At 47.3% G+C, this 21,006-nt stretch overlaps 1 protein-coding gene across 2 annotated transcripts in view; it reads left to right on the forward strand.

The window, feature by feature from the left end:
* Positions 1 to 21,006, forward strand: part of mrps18a (mitochondrial ribosomal protein S18A) — a 97,264-nt gene that overhangs the window by 16,605 nt on the left and 59,653 nt on the right. For both annotated transcript variants that reach the window (XM_033020647.1, XM_033020648.1), the window contains exon 4: positions 8,221 to 8,344. In XM_033020647.1, coding sequence (XP_032876538.1) covers positions 8,221 to 8,344 — 124 coding nt within the window. The remainder of the gene's footprint in view (positions 1 to 8,220; positions 8,345 to 21,006) is intronic.

Here is a 21,006-nt window from a genome sequence, read left to right on the forward strand (position 1 = left end):
AGGGACGGAGAGAGAGGGAATGCAAGGGTTACTTAAAGTTAGACAATAGGTGCAGGAGTAGGCCATTCAGCCCTTTGAGCCAGCGCTGCCATTCAATGTGATCATGGCTGATCATCCACAATCAGTGCCCCGTTCAGGCCTTCTCACCACATGTCTTGACTCTGCTATCTTTAAGAGCTGCATCTAGAAAAATCAACATTCAAGGTTGTAAGCTATTCAAACGCAAATTGGAGGAACAGCACCTCCAACCCAGCGGTATGAATATTGATTTCTTTAACTCTAAATAACCCGTACAAACCTCTGGAGCACGCGAGTGGCTACGAAAGAGGGGCAATCTAAGGTCACTACATTTCCAGTTGCTGTTGGTATGTTTGCCAGACCATGTCCTGTTAATCATAAATGTCTGCCTACAACCGCAACTCCAGCAAGCACGTATGCACACACTCCCACACATGAGTAACCCCCCCCCCCCCCCCCCCCCCCCCCCATCTCCCCACAGATAGGCACACGTACACTCAGACACAATGCCAGGCTCAACAGAAAAACATGAAGTTTGCATTCCTTTCACGGAAATATTTCAAAACTCTTTCCAGGAAATGTAGTACTTTTAAGTCATCTGTGTTTTCGTAATATGGGAAATAGTTAATTTACTATCTGCAAGATCCTACACATGGCAGTGGGGGTGGCCTGTAATGTCCCCAAGCAATGAAACAAATGCATTAGCCAAGACATTGGTGCTAAAGCACGCAGATCAGACTCCCCCTTGACACTTCACTCTGCCTCAGAAAAGCAGCCAACGTAATCAAAGACTTGTCCCTCTGACCTGTTCCCATCCGGCAGAAGGTACAGAAGCTTGAAAGCACGCACCACCAGACTCAGGAACAGCTTCTTCCCCTCTGTTATTAGACTTGAACGGTCCTTCCATAAGCTAGGGTACTGTCCGATTCACCTCTACCCCATTGCGGACATTGGACTTTGTCTGTGGAACTGGTGCGCTACAATGCTGAGAACTATATTCTGCACTCTGTATCTTCCCCTTTGCTCTACCTATTGTACTTGTTTGATTTGATTGTATTTATGTATAGTATTATCTGATTTGATTAGACAGCATGCAAGACAAAACTTTTCACTGTACCTCAGTACACGTGACAGTAAGAAACCTAAACCTTAAAGAAGAGGCAAAACATCTTGTGATGAGACCATTTGTTAATAAATATCTAAAGTTATTGAAAATATTTTGTAATTGAAACATGAAACATGCCACTTTGCGCTACCTGATCAAGTTTGAACTGACTAAATTGAGCCTGCCTGACTCCATTCACTGCGAATCTATGCTGTTGACTGAACCCTCACCCTGTGTGACTGGGATGATTTGGAATTCAAATCCCAGAGGATGACAGCTAATCTCCTGAACGTGCAGTTTTACCCTTTCCCCTGAATGCAGTCTGTCGAAGAATACGCAACTTCTTCCAGTTGCATTTTCTCCTCAACAGAAGCAAAGTAAACACAGTGATCCTCGCATCAGAACCAAAACAGCATAAGGACAGGGCTCAGCTATTCAGCCACTCAGCGCGGGTATCCCATTCGCAACATAGAGGAGTACAGACACAAAATGCTGGAGTAACTCAGCAGGACAGGCAGCATCTCTGGAGAGAAGGAATGGGTGACGTTTCGGGTCGAGACCCTTCTACAGATTTCAGATTTAATCTGTAGATTTCAGATTCCAGCATCTGCAGCTCCTTCCGACACGTGGAAGAGTACAGCACAGGAACAGGCCATACGACCCACCATGTCTGTGCTGAACATGATGCCAAGACCAACTCTCCTCTGCCTGCATACAATCCATATCCCTCCATTCCCCTGCATATCTATGTGGCCATCGAAAAGTCTCTTAAATGCCACTATCGTAATGCCTCCATCATCACCCCTGGCAGCGCATTCCCCGCCCAGACCATTCTCCGTGTGACAAACTTGCTCTGTACATCTCCTTTAGTATTTGCCCCTCTTACCTTAAAACTATGCCCTCTAATATTTCTCCATCCAAGGGAAAATGGTTCTGACTGTCAACTCTTTCTATGGCTCTCATAATGTATTTAACTCATGGTTGAACTGTAACTCTATCAATCTACAAAAGGTTTTGTAACCTTTAATTTGCTCTGTCCAACAATCTATTCAAACAAGAGGACATAACTTCAGAATTAAGGGACAGAAGTTTAGGGGTAACATGAGGGGGAACTTCTTTACTCAGAGAGTGGTAGCTGTGTGGAATGAGCTTCCAGTGGAAGTGGTGGAGGCAAGTTCGATTTTATCATTTAAAAATAAATTGGATAGGTATATGGATGGGAAAGGAATGGAGGGTTATGGTATGAGTACAGGTAGATGGGACTAGGGGAAAATAAGTGTTCGGCACGGACTTGTAGGGCTGAGATGGCCTGTTTCTGTGCTGTAATTGTTATATGGTTATAATCTATTACTTTCAGTAAGCGTTGAATGTAAATGTTGGGATGGTGCAGTTGTATAATAAATACTTTGTGGTGCGGCTGGTAGAGCTTCTGGCAGGATTCGATCCTGCCCTCTGGTGCTGCCAATGTGGAGTTCGCACGTTCTCCCTGTGACTGGATGGGTTTCCTCCGGGTGCCCCGGGCTTCTTCCCACATCCCAAAGACGTGAGGGTGTGTGGGTTAATTGGTCGTTGTAAATTGCCCCCTAGTGTGTAGGGAGTGGACGCGAAAGTGGGATAACATAGAACTAGTGAACAGGTTGACATGGATTAGATGGGCTGAAGGGTCTGTTTCCAAGCGATTTCAAATTCACTTGTGCTGGAGGAACTCAGTGGGTCAGGCAGCACCTGGGGAGGGAATGAACCGGTGATGTTTTGGGTCAGGACCTGTCCATTCCCTCCACAAATGCTGTCTGAGTTCATCTGGCACCTTGAATTTTCCTCAAGTTTTCAACATCTTCAGTTGCTTGTGTCTCCTAAAAAAATCCCGTTGTTTAGGCCAGATCTGGAGTTCTCCATGCGGTTGTGTACGCTGCATTGCAGGAAGGATGTGGTGGCTTGCGAGATGGTGCAGAAGTGGTTCACATAGATGTTATGTGAATTGGAGAGTATTCTTTTTTACACAGAGAGTGGTGGGTGCCTGGAATGCACTGCCATGGGTGGCGGTGGAGGCAGATACGATCGTGGCATTTAAGAGTCTCTTAGGTACATGGACATGCAGGGAATGGAGGAATATGAATCATGTGCAGGTAGAGGAGTTTAGTTTATATTCAGCTTAGACATAGTGGGCCGAAGGGCCTGTTCCTGTGCTGTACTGTTCTATGTAGGGTGCAGATGCTGGTTTAAAGTGAAGATAGACACAAAAAGATGGAGTAACTCCGCTAGACAGGCAGCATCTCTGGAGAGAAGGAATAGATGACATTTCGTGTCGAGACCCTTCTTCAGACTGAGATGAGAGATATGGACGGTGATGTAGAGAGATATGGGAACAAATTGATGAAAGATGCAAAAAAGGTAACGATGATTAAAGGAAACAGGCCATTGTTAGCTGTGGGCCAGTGGAAAACCAGTTACAGACAATGAGACTCAACAAGTCGACTTTGAAGTTAGCACAACGACTTGGGGAGGGATAGAGAGAGAGGGAATGCAGGGGTTATTGAAGTTAGAAAAATCAATATTCATACTGCTGGGGTATAAGCTGCCCAAGCAAAATATGAGGTGCTGTTCCTCCAATTTGCGTTTGCACTACACTCTGACAATGGAGGAGGCCCAGGACAGGAAGGTCAGTGTGGGAATGGGAGGGGGAGTTCAAGTGTTTGGCAATCGAGCGATCAGGTAGGTCCAGGCGGACTGGGCGAAGGTGTTCAGCGAAGCGATCGCCCAGTCTACGTATGGTCTCGCCGATATAGAAGAGTCCACACCTTGAACAACGGGCAATTTGTGTGGGCAGGTTGGGCCGAAGGGCCTGTTTCCACACTGGATCACTCTATGACTAACGGATACAGGAGATGAGGTTGCAGGAGGTGCAAGCGAACCTCTGCCTAACCTGAAAGGAGTGTCGGGGTCCCTGGACAGAGTCGAGGGAGGAGGTATAGAGACAGGTGTTGCATCTCCTGTGGAAGGCACCTGGCGAGGGGGTGGTTGGGGTGGGAGGGGATGAGTTCACCAAGGAGTTAATGAGAGAACGGTCTCTCGGAAGGCAGCAAGGGGTGGAGATGGAAAGATGTGACTCGTGGTGGAATCCCGTTGGAGGTGGCGAAAATGTGGGAGGATTATGTGTTGTATGTGTTAGCTAATGGGGTGCAAGATAAGGAGGGGAATTCTGTCCCTGTTGCGACTAGGGGGAGGGGGAGCTGGGGGGTACCAAGGAGACACAAGTGAGGGCCTCATCTATGATGGGAGAGGGGAACCCCCGTTCTCTCCATTTTTGCGTATCTTTCATTCATTTGTTCAATACCTCCCGATATCACTGTCTGTAACTCTCGTTTCCTTTTCCCATGACTCTCAATCTGAAGAAGGGTCCAGACCCAAACCTTCACCCATTCCTTCTCTCCAGAGATGCTGCCTGACCAGCTGAGTTGGTCAGGCAGCATCTCCAGCATTTTGTGTCTGTCGATACTGTTCTATGCCCTATGTTCTAATTGGACATAAAGTTGCAAAGGAAAGAGACATTTCTATATTTTAAAATCCAAGTCTCTGGTTTAGTGTGTAATTCAGGGGGTTGGCAGCCCACGGCCCACGGGCCAGATCCGGCCCGTAACCTGAAATCATCCGGCCCGCAGGCGTATTTTTTTCAATTAGTTTTCACGACCTGGGAACTGTAGCCAGTCCCGGGGACGTGAGCTGATCTGGGAACTGCAGCTAGACACGGGGCACGTAGGCGACCTGGGCACTACAGCCAATCCCGGGGACACGAGCCGACCTGGGAACTGCAGCCAGTCCTGGGGATGCGAGCTGATTGAATTGAATTGAATTGAATTGAATTGAATTGAATACCTTTATTGTCATTCAGACCTTACGGTCTGAACGAAATTTCGTGCCTGCAGTCATACATACAATCATACAATAATAAACAACACTAAACACAAATTAACATCCACCACAGTGTATCCTCCAAGCACCTCCTCACTGTGGTGGAGGCAAAAATCTTAGGGCTGCAGTCTCTTCCCTCCTCTTCTCCCTCTGCGCTGAGGCGATTCCCCACCGGGCGATGGCACAAACAGTCCCGCGGCTCACCGAACCCCGCAAACGGGCCGGCTCAAACACCGCGGCCCGGGGTGGTGGAAGCTGCCGCCCTCCAGTCCAGCGGACGCAGCCGCTAGCCCGCGACTGAACCCCGGACTTAGGTCACCGCCGCCAGAACGCCGTCCCAGCCACCGGAGCACCGTTCCAGCCCCGAGCCGGATCGCCCTCACGTGAGTGCCGTTCCTCCCTCGAGCTGGGCCGCTCCGACGGGAGCGCCGTACCTCCCTCGAGCTGGGCCGCTCCGACGGGAGCGCCATTCCACCTCGAGCTGGGCCTCTCCGACGGGAGCGCCATTCCACCTTCGAGCTGGGCCGCTCCGACGGGAGCGCCATTCCACCCTCGGGCTGGGCCGCTCCGACAGGAGCGCCACAGCCCCTCACGGGAGAGTCTCAGCCCCTCGCCAGGCCGCCCTCACGGGAGCGTCACAGCCCCTCACGGGAGCGCCGTTCCAGCCCCGAGCTGGGCCGCCCTCACAGGAGCGAGCCCAGGGTGAGTCCTGACTGGCTGCCTCCGGAGTCTCGAGGTCGCCAGCTCCGCCATTAGGCCTCAGCGCAGACGGAGGCAGAGAAGGGGGATACGACAGAAAAGTCGCATTCCCCCGAAGGGAGAGACAGCAAGCCCCGTTTCAACCCCCCCCCCCCCCCCCACATAAACACAACCTAAAAACCAAAAACTTAACTAGACAAAACGAAAAAAAACAACACAAAAAAGTAAAGACAAACGGACTGCAGGCGAGCCGCAGCCGTTCACCAGCGCCGCCACTTCCGGTCTGGGAACTTCAGCTCGTCCCGAGGCACGCAGGCGACCTGGGAACTGCAGCCAGTCCTGGAGCAGGCGTGGGGCATGGGAACTGCAGAAAACTAATTAAAAAACACGTGAAAACTAATGCGAAAAACAACACCAAGTGTCACACTATGGCGATGGATGTGGCCCGCCATCCGCTCATAGACATGGGTCCTGGCCCCTATGCAGAACAAGGTTGCCAACCCCTGGTGTAATTGAATCACTCTGAACCATCTATCTCTAATTATATTCTAGAACATTGAAAAATACAGCGCAGGAACAATCCCTTCGGCCCACATTGTCTATGCCAAATATGATGCCATATACTAATCAGATCTGCCTGCATGAGATACATATCACTCCATTCTCTGCATATTCATGTGCCTATTCAAAAGTCTCTTAAATGCCATTATCGTATCTGCCTCTACCACCATCCCTGGCAGCGAGTTCCAGGTCCCCACCCCTCTCTGCATAAAAAATCAACTTGTCCCGCACATCTTCTTGTTCTGGATATCACTGTTGCTCTGTCATCTCCTTTAATCATCTTGCACGCTTCGATTCGATCACCTCATGACCTTTTGTGTGGAAGGAAATAGCCCAGAGAGTGCAAACACAGGGCTTAGGTCTCAAGTATCAAGAGTCCAACCCGCTCTTTGGAACTGGTTGGCCAAAGTCATTGTGCGGGACCAATGCCTGACTTGGTGTGGTCTTGTAACAGGAGCCAGTTGAAGCCCTGCGTCGAGCGCACCAAGTAAGTTAGCACACTATAGACTCCCCCTTCATCTCTCAGCTATCATTTTGCTTCAAGAAGGGCTTAGCTAGATAATCAATGTTTACTTTGAATTCTCCAAACTTTGAGTCTTTAGAAACCTCATCCAGCCAATGTTGGCGGGCGCTCAAGAATGTGGCAATGGTGAATGCAAAGTATATTTGTTTCACCGTGGCGAACAATGGGAGGTACATCCTTGCACAAATATTGGGTGTTGGAAGCCTTGGCTTTTTAAATTAAGTTAGTACTTTGCTGGCGGAGCCCTAATGTTGTCTAATTCAATGAAAAAGAAAAAAATCGGAGAGATTTTCCAAGAAGAAAAACAAGCTGGGAGATTCAGTGTGTGCTTACGCAGGGAAGTGTGTAGATGAAGTGTGTAGAAGAGGAATTTGCTCTGGAGGGTACAATTGCTAAGCCACTGATCTCAGGACATCTGCGACTAGTTACTGCCAATGGGGAACTATGCAATTAGGAATAGGTTGACAAGAATATTTAAAGAAAGAAAGTTGTTTTGAGAAGCTATACCTTAAGCTAGGTTAAGAAATCCTCCGGTGAGAAAATAAACACAAGGTGCTCCAGTAACTAAAAGGGTCTTTATACCTCAGAAGGGTCCTGATCCAAAACATTGAAGGAAAAAAATCCCTATTGGGGCATCTCTCCATGCTGGGAGACCGACAAGTTGCAGGCAGACCAAAGAACTTCTTTCACCAAGTTATTGGTCTTCCAGCAGTATTTGATGTCCATCTCCGAATGTTTGCTGCCACGGTTTAAGAATTAGTTTAGTTTAGTTTAGAGATAGAGTGCGGAAACAGGCCATTTGGCCCACCGTGTCCACGCTGACCAGCGATCCCCGCACACTAATGCCCCTGTCCCACTTAGGAAACCTGAACGGAAACCTCTGGAGACTTTGCGCCCCATCCAAGGTTTCCGTGCGGTTCCCGGAGGTTGCAGGTGGTTGCCGGAGGTTGCAGGTAGTGGACGCAGGTAGGGAGACTGACAAAAACCTCCGGGAACCGCACGGAAACCTTGGGTGGGGCGCAAAGTCTCCAGAGGTTTCTGTTCAGGTTTCCTAAGTGGGACAGGGGCTTAACAACACTACCCCAATTTACATATTTTTTACCGAAGCCAATTAACCTACAAACCTGCATGTCTTTGGAATGTGGGAGGAAACCGGAGCACCCGGAGAAAATCCACCCAAGTCACGTGCGAGAACGTACAAACTCCATACAAACAGCACCCTTGGTCAGGATCGAACACGGGTCCTTGGTGCTGTAAGGCAGCAACTCTATCGCTGCGCCACTGTGCCGAAGTATAGTTGAATGCTAGACCAGATTGAACTGTTGACTTTGGTGCCCATGTTGTGTGACTTCCTTTGTTACACCCGTTCAGCAGTCAGCTGATGTCTCCTGTTGCTTCCAATTAGGATGTGCTGTTGCTCAGTCAGTTCATACGATCAGACGGTGGGATGCTGCCACGCGGAATCACAGGACTATGCTTTGAGGAGCATAAAAAGATTGAAATCTGCGTGAAGATGGCTCACCGATCAGGTAAGTCCTCCCCTCAGTGCTCAAATTGGACGTTGAGTTTCGCTTTGTATTTTTTGTTAGGAACTGCGTTGATTTTCCCTTTGTAAAACACAAACTTGGTGGAATAACTTGGTGGGTCAGGCAACATCTGTGGAGGGAATGAATAGGCGATATTTCGGCTCTGGGCCCTTTGACAGACACAGAGGCGGCACAGTGGTGCAGTTGGCTGAGCCGCTGCCATCCAACGGCAGGGACCCAGGTTCAATCCTGGCCTCGGCTGCTGTCTGAGTGGAGTTTGCATGTTCCCCCTGTGACCACATCAGCTTCCTCCTGGTGCTCCGGTTTTCTCCCAAAGACATGCGGCTCTGTAGGTTAATTGGCCTCTGTAAATTGTCACTGGTGTGTAGGGAGTGGATGTGAAAGAGGGATAACATAGAACTAGTGTGAACGGGTGATCGATGGTCGATGTGGACTCATTGGGCAGGAAGACCTGTTTCCGTGCTGTATCTCTCTAAAGATGGTGCCTGACCCGCTCAGTTTACAGCAGCACCTTGTATTTTGCTGAAGATTGCAGCATCTGCAGTTCTTAATTTCCCTTTGCAGCCTTTATTCAATCCATAACGTCTCTTAACCACGTGCATTCCATTTTCCACATTGTTGCCCTTTAGTTAATTCACCTCCTGTAAACATCACCTCATACCCATACTTATACCCATTGTGCATTATTGTACATTGAGATGTAGTTCTGAGATACAGCGTGGAAACAGGGCCTGAGTCCGAACAGTGATCCCCGCACATTAACACTATCCTACACACGCTAGGGACAATTTACCTTTATGCCATGCCAATTAACCTACAAACCTGTATGTCTTTGGAGTGTGGGAGGAAACCAAAGATCTCGGAGATCACGGGGAGAAAGTACAAACTCCGTACAGACAGCACCTGTAGTCAGGATCGAACCCGGGTCTCCGGCGCTGCGAGTATTGTAAGGCAGCGACTACCGCTGCACCACCGTGCCGCCCGAGATGATGCGCTTTTAGCTTGCATCCCAGGTCTATTGATCAACGTTGCTGGTTTTGCCATCTCCAAGCAAGTACACAAACAGAATAAAGATGCAGAAGAGGCATTATTCCGACCAGATATTGTTTTTGAATAAGATTAACGCTATTCTCAGAGACAAGGGAGGGTTCAAGGCACGTCAATTTATGACAGAGTTGATCAGTCAGCACTTATGTTCTGGACTGTGCTGTGTTTAGACCCCATCTGTGTTGATCCCAGTGGAGATTGTAGCTTCATCTGATCCAAGCTGCTGTCATATACTTCAGCTCAGGACCTGCCTTTGCTTGCCAGTCAATGATGGATGTGAAATAGTTGCACGTTGCCAGCCTATGCTGTAACTTTGTTGGAAGGGAGAGGCAACATGGCGTTTTAAACAAACTATAACCTGGGGCCAGTTTCTTTTGGAGGGCTGCTTGTACCACTAGTGGCCACCTGTGACATTTGTACAGAATAAGATACTGCAACACAATACAACGGAGGACTCTTTCACCGTCATAATAAAACAAACAAAAAAAACCCTCAATAAATGAAGAAAAAACATGAGTGCAAAATAAAGCAAAAGGCCAAAGTCCCTCTTGCAACCAAGACAGTCTAGCTTAGTTTAGAGATACAGTGCGGAAACAGGCCCTTTGGTCTACGCCGTCCAGTGATCCCTGTACACTAACACTATCCTACACATTAGTAACAACTTACAATTTTACCAAACTAATTAGCCTATAAACCTGAACATCTTTAGAGTGTGGGAGGAAATCGTAGATCTCGGAGAAAACCCACGTGATCTCGGGGAGAACGTACAAACTCAGTACTGACAACGCCCGTAGTCATGATCAAACCCGGGCCTCTAGCACTATAAGGCAGCATACTCCACCAGTGCGCCACTGTGCCGCCTTAAAGTTTTTAGTTTAGTTGATGTTTGTAGCAAGATGTTTGTTAGGAAGAAGCTGTTCCTGAACTTGGAGGTCACGGTTTTATGACTCTTATATCTCATATGTCACGGTAATACAGAGTGGAAACAGGCACTTTGGCCCAACTTGCCCACATCGGCCAACATGTCCCAGCTACACTCGTCCCACCTGCCCGCATTTGGTCCATATCCTAACACCTGTCCTATCCATGTCTAATTGTTTCTTAAACGTTGTGATAGTCCCTGCCTCAACTACCTCCTCTGGCAGCTTGTTCCATACACCCTTTGTGTGAAAAAGTTACCCCTCAGATTCCTATTAAATGGTTTCCCGTTCACCTTAAACCTATGTCCTTTGGTGCTCGATTCACCTACTCCATTGTCAAAGTGAGCCCAATTGCAAATTGGACGAAAAGCATCTGATATTTCACTTGGGCAGCTTACAATTTAACCAAACCAATTAGCTTATAGACTTGAACATCTTTGGAGGGATTTCCTCCCACACTCCAAAGAAGCCAGTGGTATGAAAATTGATTTATCTAACTTCAAGTAACCCTTGCATTCCCTCTCTCTCTATCCCTCTGTCACCTAAGTCGTACCTGTTTCAAAGAGATCTTGTTGAGTCTCATTGTCAGTAACTCTTTTTCACCTAACAAACAGCTAACAATGGACCGTTCCCTTTATCATCGTTACTTTCTTGCTTATCTTTCATTCATTTGTTCTATTTCTCTCTCCGTCACCGTCTATACCTCTCGTTTCCCTTTCCCCTGAATCTCAGTCTTCAGACAGGGGAAAGGGAAACGAGAGATATAGATGGTGATGTGGAGAGAGATATAGAATACGTCACCTATTCTTTTTCTCCAGAGATGCTGCCTGTCCCGCTGAGTTACTCCAGCTTTTCTGCCTATCTCCGAGCAAGCTGGCATGCCAGGCTAGTCCCATTTGCCTGCATTTGGCCCCTCGCCCTCAAAACCTTGACTTTCTCATGGGCACATCCCAGTCAGTGACAATATCTCTCCCACTCTGACCATCGGCTCCAGGCACCTCAAGGCTGCGTGCCCAGCTCCCTGCCACATCCTCTCTTTGCACCTATGACGGTGTGGCCGAGCACAGCTCCAATCGGATGTGGAGAGGATGTTTCCACTAGTGGGAGAGTCCAGGACTAGAGTTCACAGCCTCAGAAGGACCGTTCTTTTAGGAAGGAGATGGGGAGGAATTACTTTAGTCAGAGGGCGGTGAATCTGTGGAACTCTGGTGACACCGGAGAGGACTCGGCAGCGTTAGTGGAGAGGTCGGTGCGGTGATCGATGGGGGCACTGAGCAATGGACGAGGATCGACAAATGCCGAGGGAAGGAACAAATGAGGACACGGGCAGGGAGGGGTGGGGCGCCGTGAAGGAGGGTGAGGGAGGGGGCGAACAAAGGGGGACCTGCTGCAGATTCTGTGTGTACTTTGTAAATTTGTCAGTGCCCTTATGTGGCGACTATTTGCATACCCTGGGAATGCAAGCAAAGAATTTAACAGGTAGACAAAAGTGCTGGAGAAACTCAGCGGGTGAGGCAGCATCTATGGAGCGAAGGAATAGGTGACGTTTCGGGCCGAGACCCTTCTTCAGAATTTCACTGTGACTTGTTACATGTGACAATAAAGTATTGATCAATTTAATCTTCTCACTGCTACTGTCGGGCAGGAGGTACAGAAGCCTGAAGTCCCACACTGCCACGATCTGGAACAGCTACTTCCCTGCAAGCATCAGATTGTTGAACCTCCTTCACAACCCTAATCCCGCCTCAGCAGCAGAACCCTACTGGCTACTGTTCTGTTTTCAGTATGTGTGTGGTGTGTATATTGACTTGTCAAGTCTACCCAGATACAGTGAAGGAATTTTGTTTCGCCTGCTATGCGGAACACATTTTCACTTCTCTCGTCTCGTTTTTCCACTAAATTTGGACGGCACAGTAGCGCAGCGGGTAGAGCCACTGCTTCACAGCGCCTGAGGCCAGGGTTCGATCCTGACCTGTGGTGCTGTCGGTGTGTGGAGTTTGCACGTTCTCCCGGTGATCGCGTGGGTTTCCTCCCACGTCCCAAAGTCGTGTGTGTTTGTAGATGAATTGTCATTCTGTACGTTGCCCCTGATGTGCAGGGAGTGGATGAGTGGGATAACATAGAATGGTTGATTGATAATTGGTGTGGACTGGGTGGGCCGAAGGACCTGTTCACAAGTTATAGGAGAAGATGTAGGCCATTCGGCCCATCGAGTCCACTCCGCCATTCAATCAAGGCTGATCTCTGCCTCCTAAATCCATTTTCCTGCCTTCTCCCCATAACCCTTGACACCTGTTCTAATCAAGAATTTGTCTATCTCTGCTTTAAAAATATCCACTGACTTGGCCTCCACAGCCCTCTGTGGCAATGAGTTCCACAGATTAACCACCCTCTGACTAAAGAAGTTCCTCCTCACCTCCGTTCAAGAAGAGCTCCCTTTAATTCTGAGGCTATGACCTCTGGTCCTAGACTCTCCCACCAGCAGAAACGTCCTTTCCACATCCACTCTATGTGTGCCTTTCATTATTCTGTAAATTTCAATGAGGTCCCCTCTTCTTCTCTTCTTGTGTATGGCGTGCACAGCATAAAGTTGTAGGACAACTTGTTCTATTTGATCTAATTTGATTGTGCACACCAGGTTGATTGCATTCGTCGAAACAGGGAAGGTTTCAATCTCCCACCCCAGGTCCCTCCTCAACCTTCTAAACTCCAGCGAGTACAGGCCCAGTGCTGTCAAACGTTCATCATATGCTAACCCACTCATTCCTGGAATCATTCTTGTAAACCTCCTCTGGACCCTCTCCAGAGCCAGCGCAGCCTTCCTCAGATATGGGGCACGTATCTTTCAATTGATCATTTGACACTATATCACCATGTCAGGGTCATGCCGACAAGGAGGTATGGCACCACCTGGCCAGGCATGTTGCTGGCATTACTTTCCCGGCACAACTGAACAAACAAAGGACTTTGCTCTAATTCGATGTGCTGATATAACAAAGACTCGTGGAACACAATGTACAATTCATAAAACTGTACCAAGCCAACCTGCGGTACAGAAGGTGATTTTCTGCTTCCTTTCTATCGGCATAAGACACATTTCATTCTTAACTGTCTGAAGAGGATGATTGGTGTACGTTTGCAAAGTCTGTGGCTATAGTTACTTGAGCAAACAATATTATCAGGGTTCAAGATAATGGGTATTTAAGCTTAAAGGGTTTCCAAAAGTTGCCTTTTGACTTCAAAACAAACCAGGTGTACGTGTGTTTTCTAGTCCTCTTGTGTTTCATTAATATTGTCCCTGCCTAGTTATGTGACCCATAGCAGGTACTTCGGTTTAAATGGCCATTGAAGTCATGACCTGTTGCATTTCGCAAGTTATTTTTATCCAAAAGGATCTTGTCTGACTTCAGATCCCGGTGACTGAGGTCGTCCATATCCCCATCGGGTTTTATTGGCATATCTGTGGCTAGGACGATTTCATTCTAATATTGCATGCAGATGACTGGAAGCAGTGCCTATGAGAAGCTGCCATACAGGTCTGCATCGTCTGTGGGAACCGCAACATGTAATTAGTTGCGTGTGGCAGTACGGTGGCGCAGTGGTAGAGTTGCTGCCTCACAGCGCCGGAGAATTGGGTTAGATCCCGACTATGAGTGTTGCACTGTACGGAGTTTGTACGTTCTCCCCGTGACCGCGTAGGTTTTCTCCGAGATCTTCTCCTCCCACACTCCAAAGACGTACAGGTTTGTGGGTTAATTGGTTTGGTAAATGTAAAAATTGTCCCTAGTGTGTGTAGGATAGTGTTAATATGCAGGGATCGCTGGTTGGTGCGGGCTCGGTGGTCCGAAGGGCCTGTTTCCGTGCTGTATCTCTAAACTAAACTAAACTTCCCCGACAACCAAAATGTCTGCAGTGCCTCCGGTCCTGGAGTAAAGTGCTCAAACATACGCATCATAATTTGGGATGGATGGATTAAAGGATTCTGAAATACCTGTGCCATCTTGTTCTGAGATGAACATGGTGCCACAAGCCTTAGGAGCCGTGAAGAACAAGAGTTGGGTCATTCTGTCCTTTAAGTCCAATCTGCAGAGCCATTCAATAGTCTTCGAATCATACGGCATGGGAACAGGTCCTTAAGCCGAACCAAAGATAGACACAAAATGCCGGAGTAACTTAGCGGGACAGGAGGCATCTCTGGAGAGAAGGAATGGGTAACGTTTTGGGTTGAGATCCTTCTTCCAGACCCGAAACGTCACCCATTCCTTCTCTCCAGAGATGCTGCCTGTCCCGCTGAGTTACATCATAATTTTGTGTCAATATTTGGTTTAAACCGGCATCTGCAGTTCCTTCCTATATCTTGGGCCTAGCCTATCCATGGCGACCAAGAGGAACAATTTGGCTCAAATCCCTCTAAACCTTTTTTATCCATGTACCTGTCCAGATGCCTTTTAAATGTTGCCATTGAACATGCCTCATCTACTTCCTCGTTCCATAAACCCACTACCCTCTGTGTGAAAAAGTTGTCCTCGGGTTCCTATTAAAGTTTTTTCCCCCTCACTTTAAACCTATGTCCCCTGGTTCTTGATTCCCCTACTCTGGGTAAAAGACCCTGCATTCACCCTATCTACCCCCCTCATGATCTTATCCACCTGTATAAGATCAAACCTCAGTCTCCTCCGCTCCAAGGATTAAAGTCCTCGCCTGCCCAACCGCTCCCTATAGCTCAGACCTTCGAGAACTGGCAACTTCCTTGTTAATCCTCTCTGCACCATCCAGCTTAATGACATCCTCTCGCAAGGTAATCAAAACTGAACACCATATTCCAAGTGCAGCCTCACTAATGCCTTGTACAAGTGAAACATAACGTCCCAACTTGTATACGAAGTTCCCTGACGGATGAAGGAATGCGTGCCAGAAGCCAACTTCACCACACTCTCTATGACGAAGGGTCTCGACCAGAAATGTCATCCATTCCTTCTCTCCAGAGATGCTGCCTGTCCCGCTGAGTTACTCCAGCATTTTGTGTCCACCACCGATTTAAACCAGCATCTGCAGTTCTTTCCTACACATGTACTTACAGTAGTGAGTAGTAACCTACACACCTGTACGTCTTTGGAGTGTGGGAGGAAACTGAAAATCTCGGAGAAAACCCGTGCAGGTCATGAGGAGAACGCACAAACTCCATGCAGACCAGCACTCGTAGTCAGGATCGAACCCGAGGCACTAGCGCTGTAAGACAGCAACCCGACCCTGCGCCACCACACTGCCCCAGAATATAGAATAATCTGTAGAATATTGTAACATAACAAGGAATGCATTGATTATTTCCCCGACTGTCTCTCTAAGTACTCTGCAAAGTAGATTAACAGGCTCTGGGGATATATTGGCTTTCAGTCCCATTAATTTCTCCAGCACTTTGTGTTTACTTACACTATTTCCTTTTAATTCCTCCTTTTCATTTTGTTCTCGGTCCGCTGGCATTTCTTGGAAGTTATTTTTGGTTCATTTCTCTGAAGACAGTATTTGTTTAAGCGACCTGTCATTTCTTTGTTGCCCGTTACAAATTTTCCTCTTTTCGCCTGTCAGGGACCAACATTTGTCTTTGTGAATCTTTTTTACTTGTGGTGCTTTGCTGAAGCTTTTATGGTCCATTTTTATGTAGCCTGCAGATTTATTCTCATTCCCTGTTTCTGCTCTCCTCATCAATCTCTTTTGTTGAAATTTACACTGTCCCCAAATGCACAGGCTTGCTTTATTTTTCGCAAATCCTCTTTAGATCTAAATTACCCTTAACCATTTCTTTGGCCATGGTGCCATTGTTTGTGCTTTTGTGCGTGTGCGCTAAAAATGGAAGGTACAACTGTTGTAGTTCCTGCATTCATTCCACGTGTTAGCCATTCCCTATTCTTAGACTGCGGCCCCTTAGTCTCCCCCAACATTGGGAACATTTTTCCTCCATCCAGCTTGTCCAGTCCTTTTCTAATTTACATTGATACCAAGCCAATTAACCTACAAACCTGCGCGTCGTTGGAGAGTGGGTGGAAACCGAAGGTCTCGTAGAAAACTCACGTGGTCACGGTGAGAACGTACAAACTCCACGCAGACAGCACCCGTAGTCGGGATCGAACCCGGGTCTCCAGCGCTGTAAGGCAGCAACTCTACCGCTGCGCCACCGTGCCGTATTCATCAAAACCGACCATTATATTCTTATAAAAGAAAAGACACAAAGTGGTGGAGCAACTCAGCGAGTCGGGCAGCATATCTGGAGAACTTGGATCATGTCAGGACCATATCCCTCCATTTCCTGCCTACCCATGTGCCTATCCAAAAGACTCTTAAACGGCCTCCACCACCACCCCTGGCAATGTGTTCCAGGCACCCACCATTCTCTGTGTACAATATAACTTGCTTCTCACATCTCAATTACAATTTCCTTCTCTCACCTTATATGCCGTCTAGTGTTCCCCCCCTGGGAAAAGGTTCTGAGTGTCTATCCCATCTATGCCCCTCCTAGTTTTATATACTTCTATCATACTATACATTACAATCAAGCCATACGCAAGTACAACAGGTAGTGCAAAGATAAATATACCAGTGTGTAGATTAGAATATAGAGTTACAGCAGTAAAGTGTTGCAGTTGCATAAAGTGGAGGAAAGAACTGCAGATGCTGGTTTAAACTGAAGGTAGAAACAATATGCTGGAGCATTGTTTAATAAAGAACTGCAGATGCTGGAAAAATCGAAGGTAGACAAAAATGCTGGAGAAACTCAGCAGGTGAGGCATCACCTATGGAGATAGGGAATAGCAACGTTTCGGGTTGAGACCCTTCTTCAGACTGAAGTAACTCACGCTGGAGTAACTCAGCGGGACAGGCAGCATCTCTGGAAAGAAGGAATGGGTGATGTTTCGGGTCGAGACCCTTTTTCAGAGTCAGGGGAAAGGGAAACGAGAGATTCTTTCTTCAGAACCCTTCTTCAAGAAGGTTCTCAACCCGAAACGTCACCCATTCCTTCTTTCCAGAGATGCTGCCTGTCCCGCTGAGTTACTCCAGCATTTTGTGTCTACCTGCAGTTAGATGAAGTGCAGATACATTAAAATGCAAAGTCCGCAGAGAGGTAGCTTGGAAGATTGGGAATACAACCTTAACTTATTGGAGGACCGTTCAGTCGTCAGATAACGGCGGGGAGGACAGCTGTTTGTCAATCTGATGGTGTGAGCTTTCAAGCTTTTGTATCGGCTTGCCCCATGGGAGAGGGGAGGAGGAGGAATGGACAGGGTGGGAAAGGTCTTTGATTACATTGGCGGCTTTCCCGAGGCAGCTTTGAACGTAAGATGGAGTCGATGAGGGAGGAGGTTGTTTTCTTTTGGAATCACCATTGCAACGAGAACTGCAACAAATCGGTCTGTTTCCATGCTGCATGACTGAGTGGTGGGGAAAGCTTGGATTGTTTTCTCTGGAGCCTCAAAGTTGGAGGGGAGACTTGATAGAAGCCTATAAAATTATGAGGCATAGATAGGGAAGACAATTGGAACTATTCTTCCAGGGTGCAAATGTCAAAGACTAGAGGCCATTGCTATTCGGCGAAAAAGGCAATGTGTAAAGGAGTGTGGCCCAGTTTACTACGACTGTCTTTGATTTACTATTGTTTGAGACTCTGGTCTCTTGCCCAGAGTGGGAGAATCGAGAACCAGAGGGCATAGGTTTAAGGTGAAGGGTGAAAGATTTTATAGGAATCTGAGAGGTAACTTTTTCACACAAAGGCTGGTTGGTGGTTGTATGCCGGAGGAGATAGCAGAGGCAGAGATTATCACAACTTTTAAGAATTAGACAGGTACATGGATAGGACAGGTTTAGAGGGATATGGGCTAAACGCAGGCAAGTGGGAGAAGTGTGGATGTGATATGTAGGTAGGTATGGGCAAGTTGGGCCAAAGGGCCTGCTTCGACACTGTGTTCACAGGTTATGGGAGTAGAATTAGGCCATTCGACGCTTCAAATCTGCTCGGCCATTCAATCATGGCTGATCCCTGCCTCCTAATCCCATTTTCCTGCCTCCTCCCCATAACCTGTGTGACTCTAAATCAAGAAGGAATATGTGACCACTGATGTGGGCAGGAACGGATAGGCCGAAGTCATCACGTACACCTTTTGTGACGCAAGAAGGAAATCTGCGTGAAGCACATTTGTCAGGTTACAATGAAAATAAAACCGCTTTTAACTGATTAAAACTGAAAGCATTCGTCAGCAAATCTTAGTTTTTTCCCTTTGTTCAAACAGTAGATGCAATGAGTGACTCTCTCGTGAGATAGTATCACGGCAACTGATTGATACACAATGGTAAATCAAAAGACAGTCGTGGTAAACTGGCGTTGAACCTGCCAACTTGCATTAGCATGTTTATTCTGGTTAAATAGTAATTTGTAATGTCGATCTACTCTCTTCCGGGTGTTTGTTTTTCAGGTGTAGACCTCCTCTGCCTGCTTGTGCACAATTGTTGAATTTATTACTTGAATCTACCAGGGCTATGCGGAGTATTAGGCTCGATCATGCCGGCACAGGCCCATGTCTCAAAATCTACCCCCCTTCCTTCACTTAGTTGGGCTGGAGAGCACATCTTCCTGTCCTCCATGTTGTAGCTTCATAAGGTCATAAGATCAGAAGTGATAGGAGTAGAATTAGGCCATTCAGCCCATCAAGTAAACCACCATTCAATCATGGCTAATCCATCTCTACCTCCTAACCCCATCCACCTGCCTTCTCCCCATAACTGGCACCTGTACTAATCAAAAATCTATCTATCTCTGCCTTAAAAACATCCACTGACGGCCTCAACAGCCTTCTGTGGCATAAGACATTGATTAGGCTGCATTTGAAGTTTTGCATGCATTTCTAGTCACCCCTTTGCAGAAAGGATGTGGAGGCTTTGGAGAGGGTGTCCAGAATGCTGCCTGAAATAGAGGGTATTAATTAGCTTCACGGAAAGTGATGTTTACGATGACAAGATTTAATAAGACATTTGAACAGCAACATGGAGAACAAAGGTTTAAAGGGATATTAGCCAAACAAAGGCAGGTGGCACTAGCATCGATAGGGCATCTTGGTTGCCATGGGCACTTTGGGCCGAAGGGCTTGTTTCTGTGCTATGTGGCTCTGAGCAGTTGGATAAACTTGGATTGTTTACTCTGGAGCATCAGAGGTGGAGGGGAGACTTGATAGAAGTATCTAAAAATGTGAGAGGCATAGATATGGTAGACAGTCAGAGCCTTTCTTCCAGGATGGAAATGTCAATGACTAGAGGACCATAGCTGTAGAATAGAATAGAATAGAATATGTTTATTGTCATTGCACAAAACTGAGCAACGAAATTCCATTTGCTTCTCCTCCGTTAAAAGAAATACAACACAACAACTATGTACAGTTAATAGTAAAATAATAGATACATTTTTAAAAAAGTTTAAAAGAATTTAGCGGTATTCCTCGAAGTTACTTCTTGCTTCCCAGTGTTCACTGTTGAAGTTAAGCTCTTTTATCGCACATGGGTAGAAACTATTTTTTAGTCTACCGGTGCGAGCCTGCAGAGACCTGAGTCGCCTCCCCGAGGGTAGCAGAGTAAAAAGGTGGTTGGCAGGGTGGGATGTGTCCTTCTTGATATTTATGGCCCTGCGCAAGCATCGGGCCTTGTATATGTCATCCAAGGAGGGCAGGTTAGCGTTTGTAATGCGCTGCGCAGTTTTTATAATTCCCTGCAGCGCCCTCCTCTCAGCCACAGTACAGCTAGCAAACCACACCAGGATTCCATAGGTGAGGATACTTTCCACGGCGCATCGATAGAAGGACAGCAGCAGCGGCTGTAAGACGTTAGCTCTCCGTAGAGACCTCAGGAAATACAGCCGCTGATGAGACTTCTTCAAGAGAGTGACGGTGTTCATTTGCCATTTGAGGTCCTGGGAGATGTTTATTCCCAGGAACCTAAAGTCGTTGACTCTCTCCACCATGTCTCCTTTAATGTATAAGGGAGCAGGTTCCTCTCTCCTCTTCCTCCTGAAGTCAACGACAAGTTCTTTTGTCTTTGATGGGTTTAGTACCAGGTTGTTTTTGGTACACCAGACGGTCAGTTTTTGGACTTCATCCCTGTAGGCAGACTCGTCATCGTTGTTTATCAGTCCCACCACAGTCGTGTCGTCCGCAAACTTGATGATCCTGTTTGTACTGTGTGTTGGTATACAGTCGTAAGTGTATATTGTATACAAGATGGGACTCAGCACACAACCTTGTGGCGCTCCTGTGCTAAGCGTCAGGACTGGGGAGTAATTGGACCCCATCCTGACAGTCTGTGGGCGGTCTGTTAAAAAGTCCTTAATCCATCCACATGTGTTTGCATTAACACCCAGATCAGACAGTTTGTCCACCATTCTGCTGGGGATGTGTAAAGGTGGAAAGGTAAAGTTTAATGGAGATGTGTGGCCCAGTTTACCATGACCGTCTTTGATTTACCAGTGTGTGTGTCAACAAGATGCCGTGATACTTTGCAGAGACACGGGGTCACCCCAATCTCACAAACGAGTCACTCTTTTCATCTATTGTTTGAACAAAGGGAAGATTCTTGATTGGTACGGGCGCCAGGGGTTACGGCGAGAAGGCAGGAGAATGTTGTTAGGAGGGAGAGATAGATCAG

This window comes from Amblyraja radiata, chromosome 5, assembly GCF_010909765.2.
Source record: "Amblyraja radiata isolate CabotCenter1 chromosome 5, sAmbRad1.1.pri, whole genome shotgun sequence".
In the NCBI taxonomy this organism is placed as follows: Eukaryota; Metazoa; Chordata; class Chondrichthyes; order Rajiformes; family Rajidae; genus Amblyraja; species Amblyraja radiata.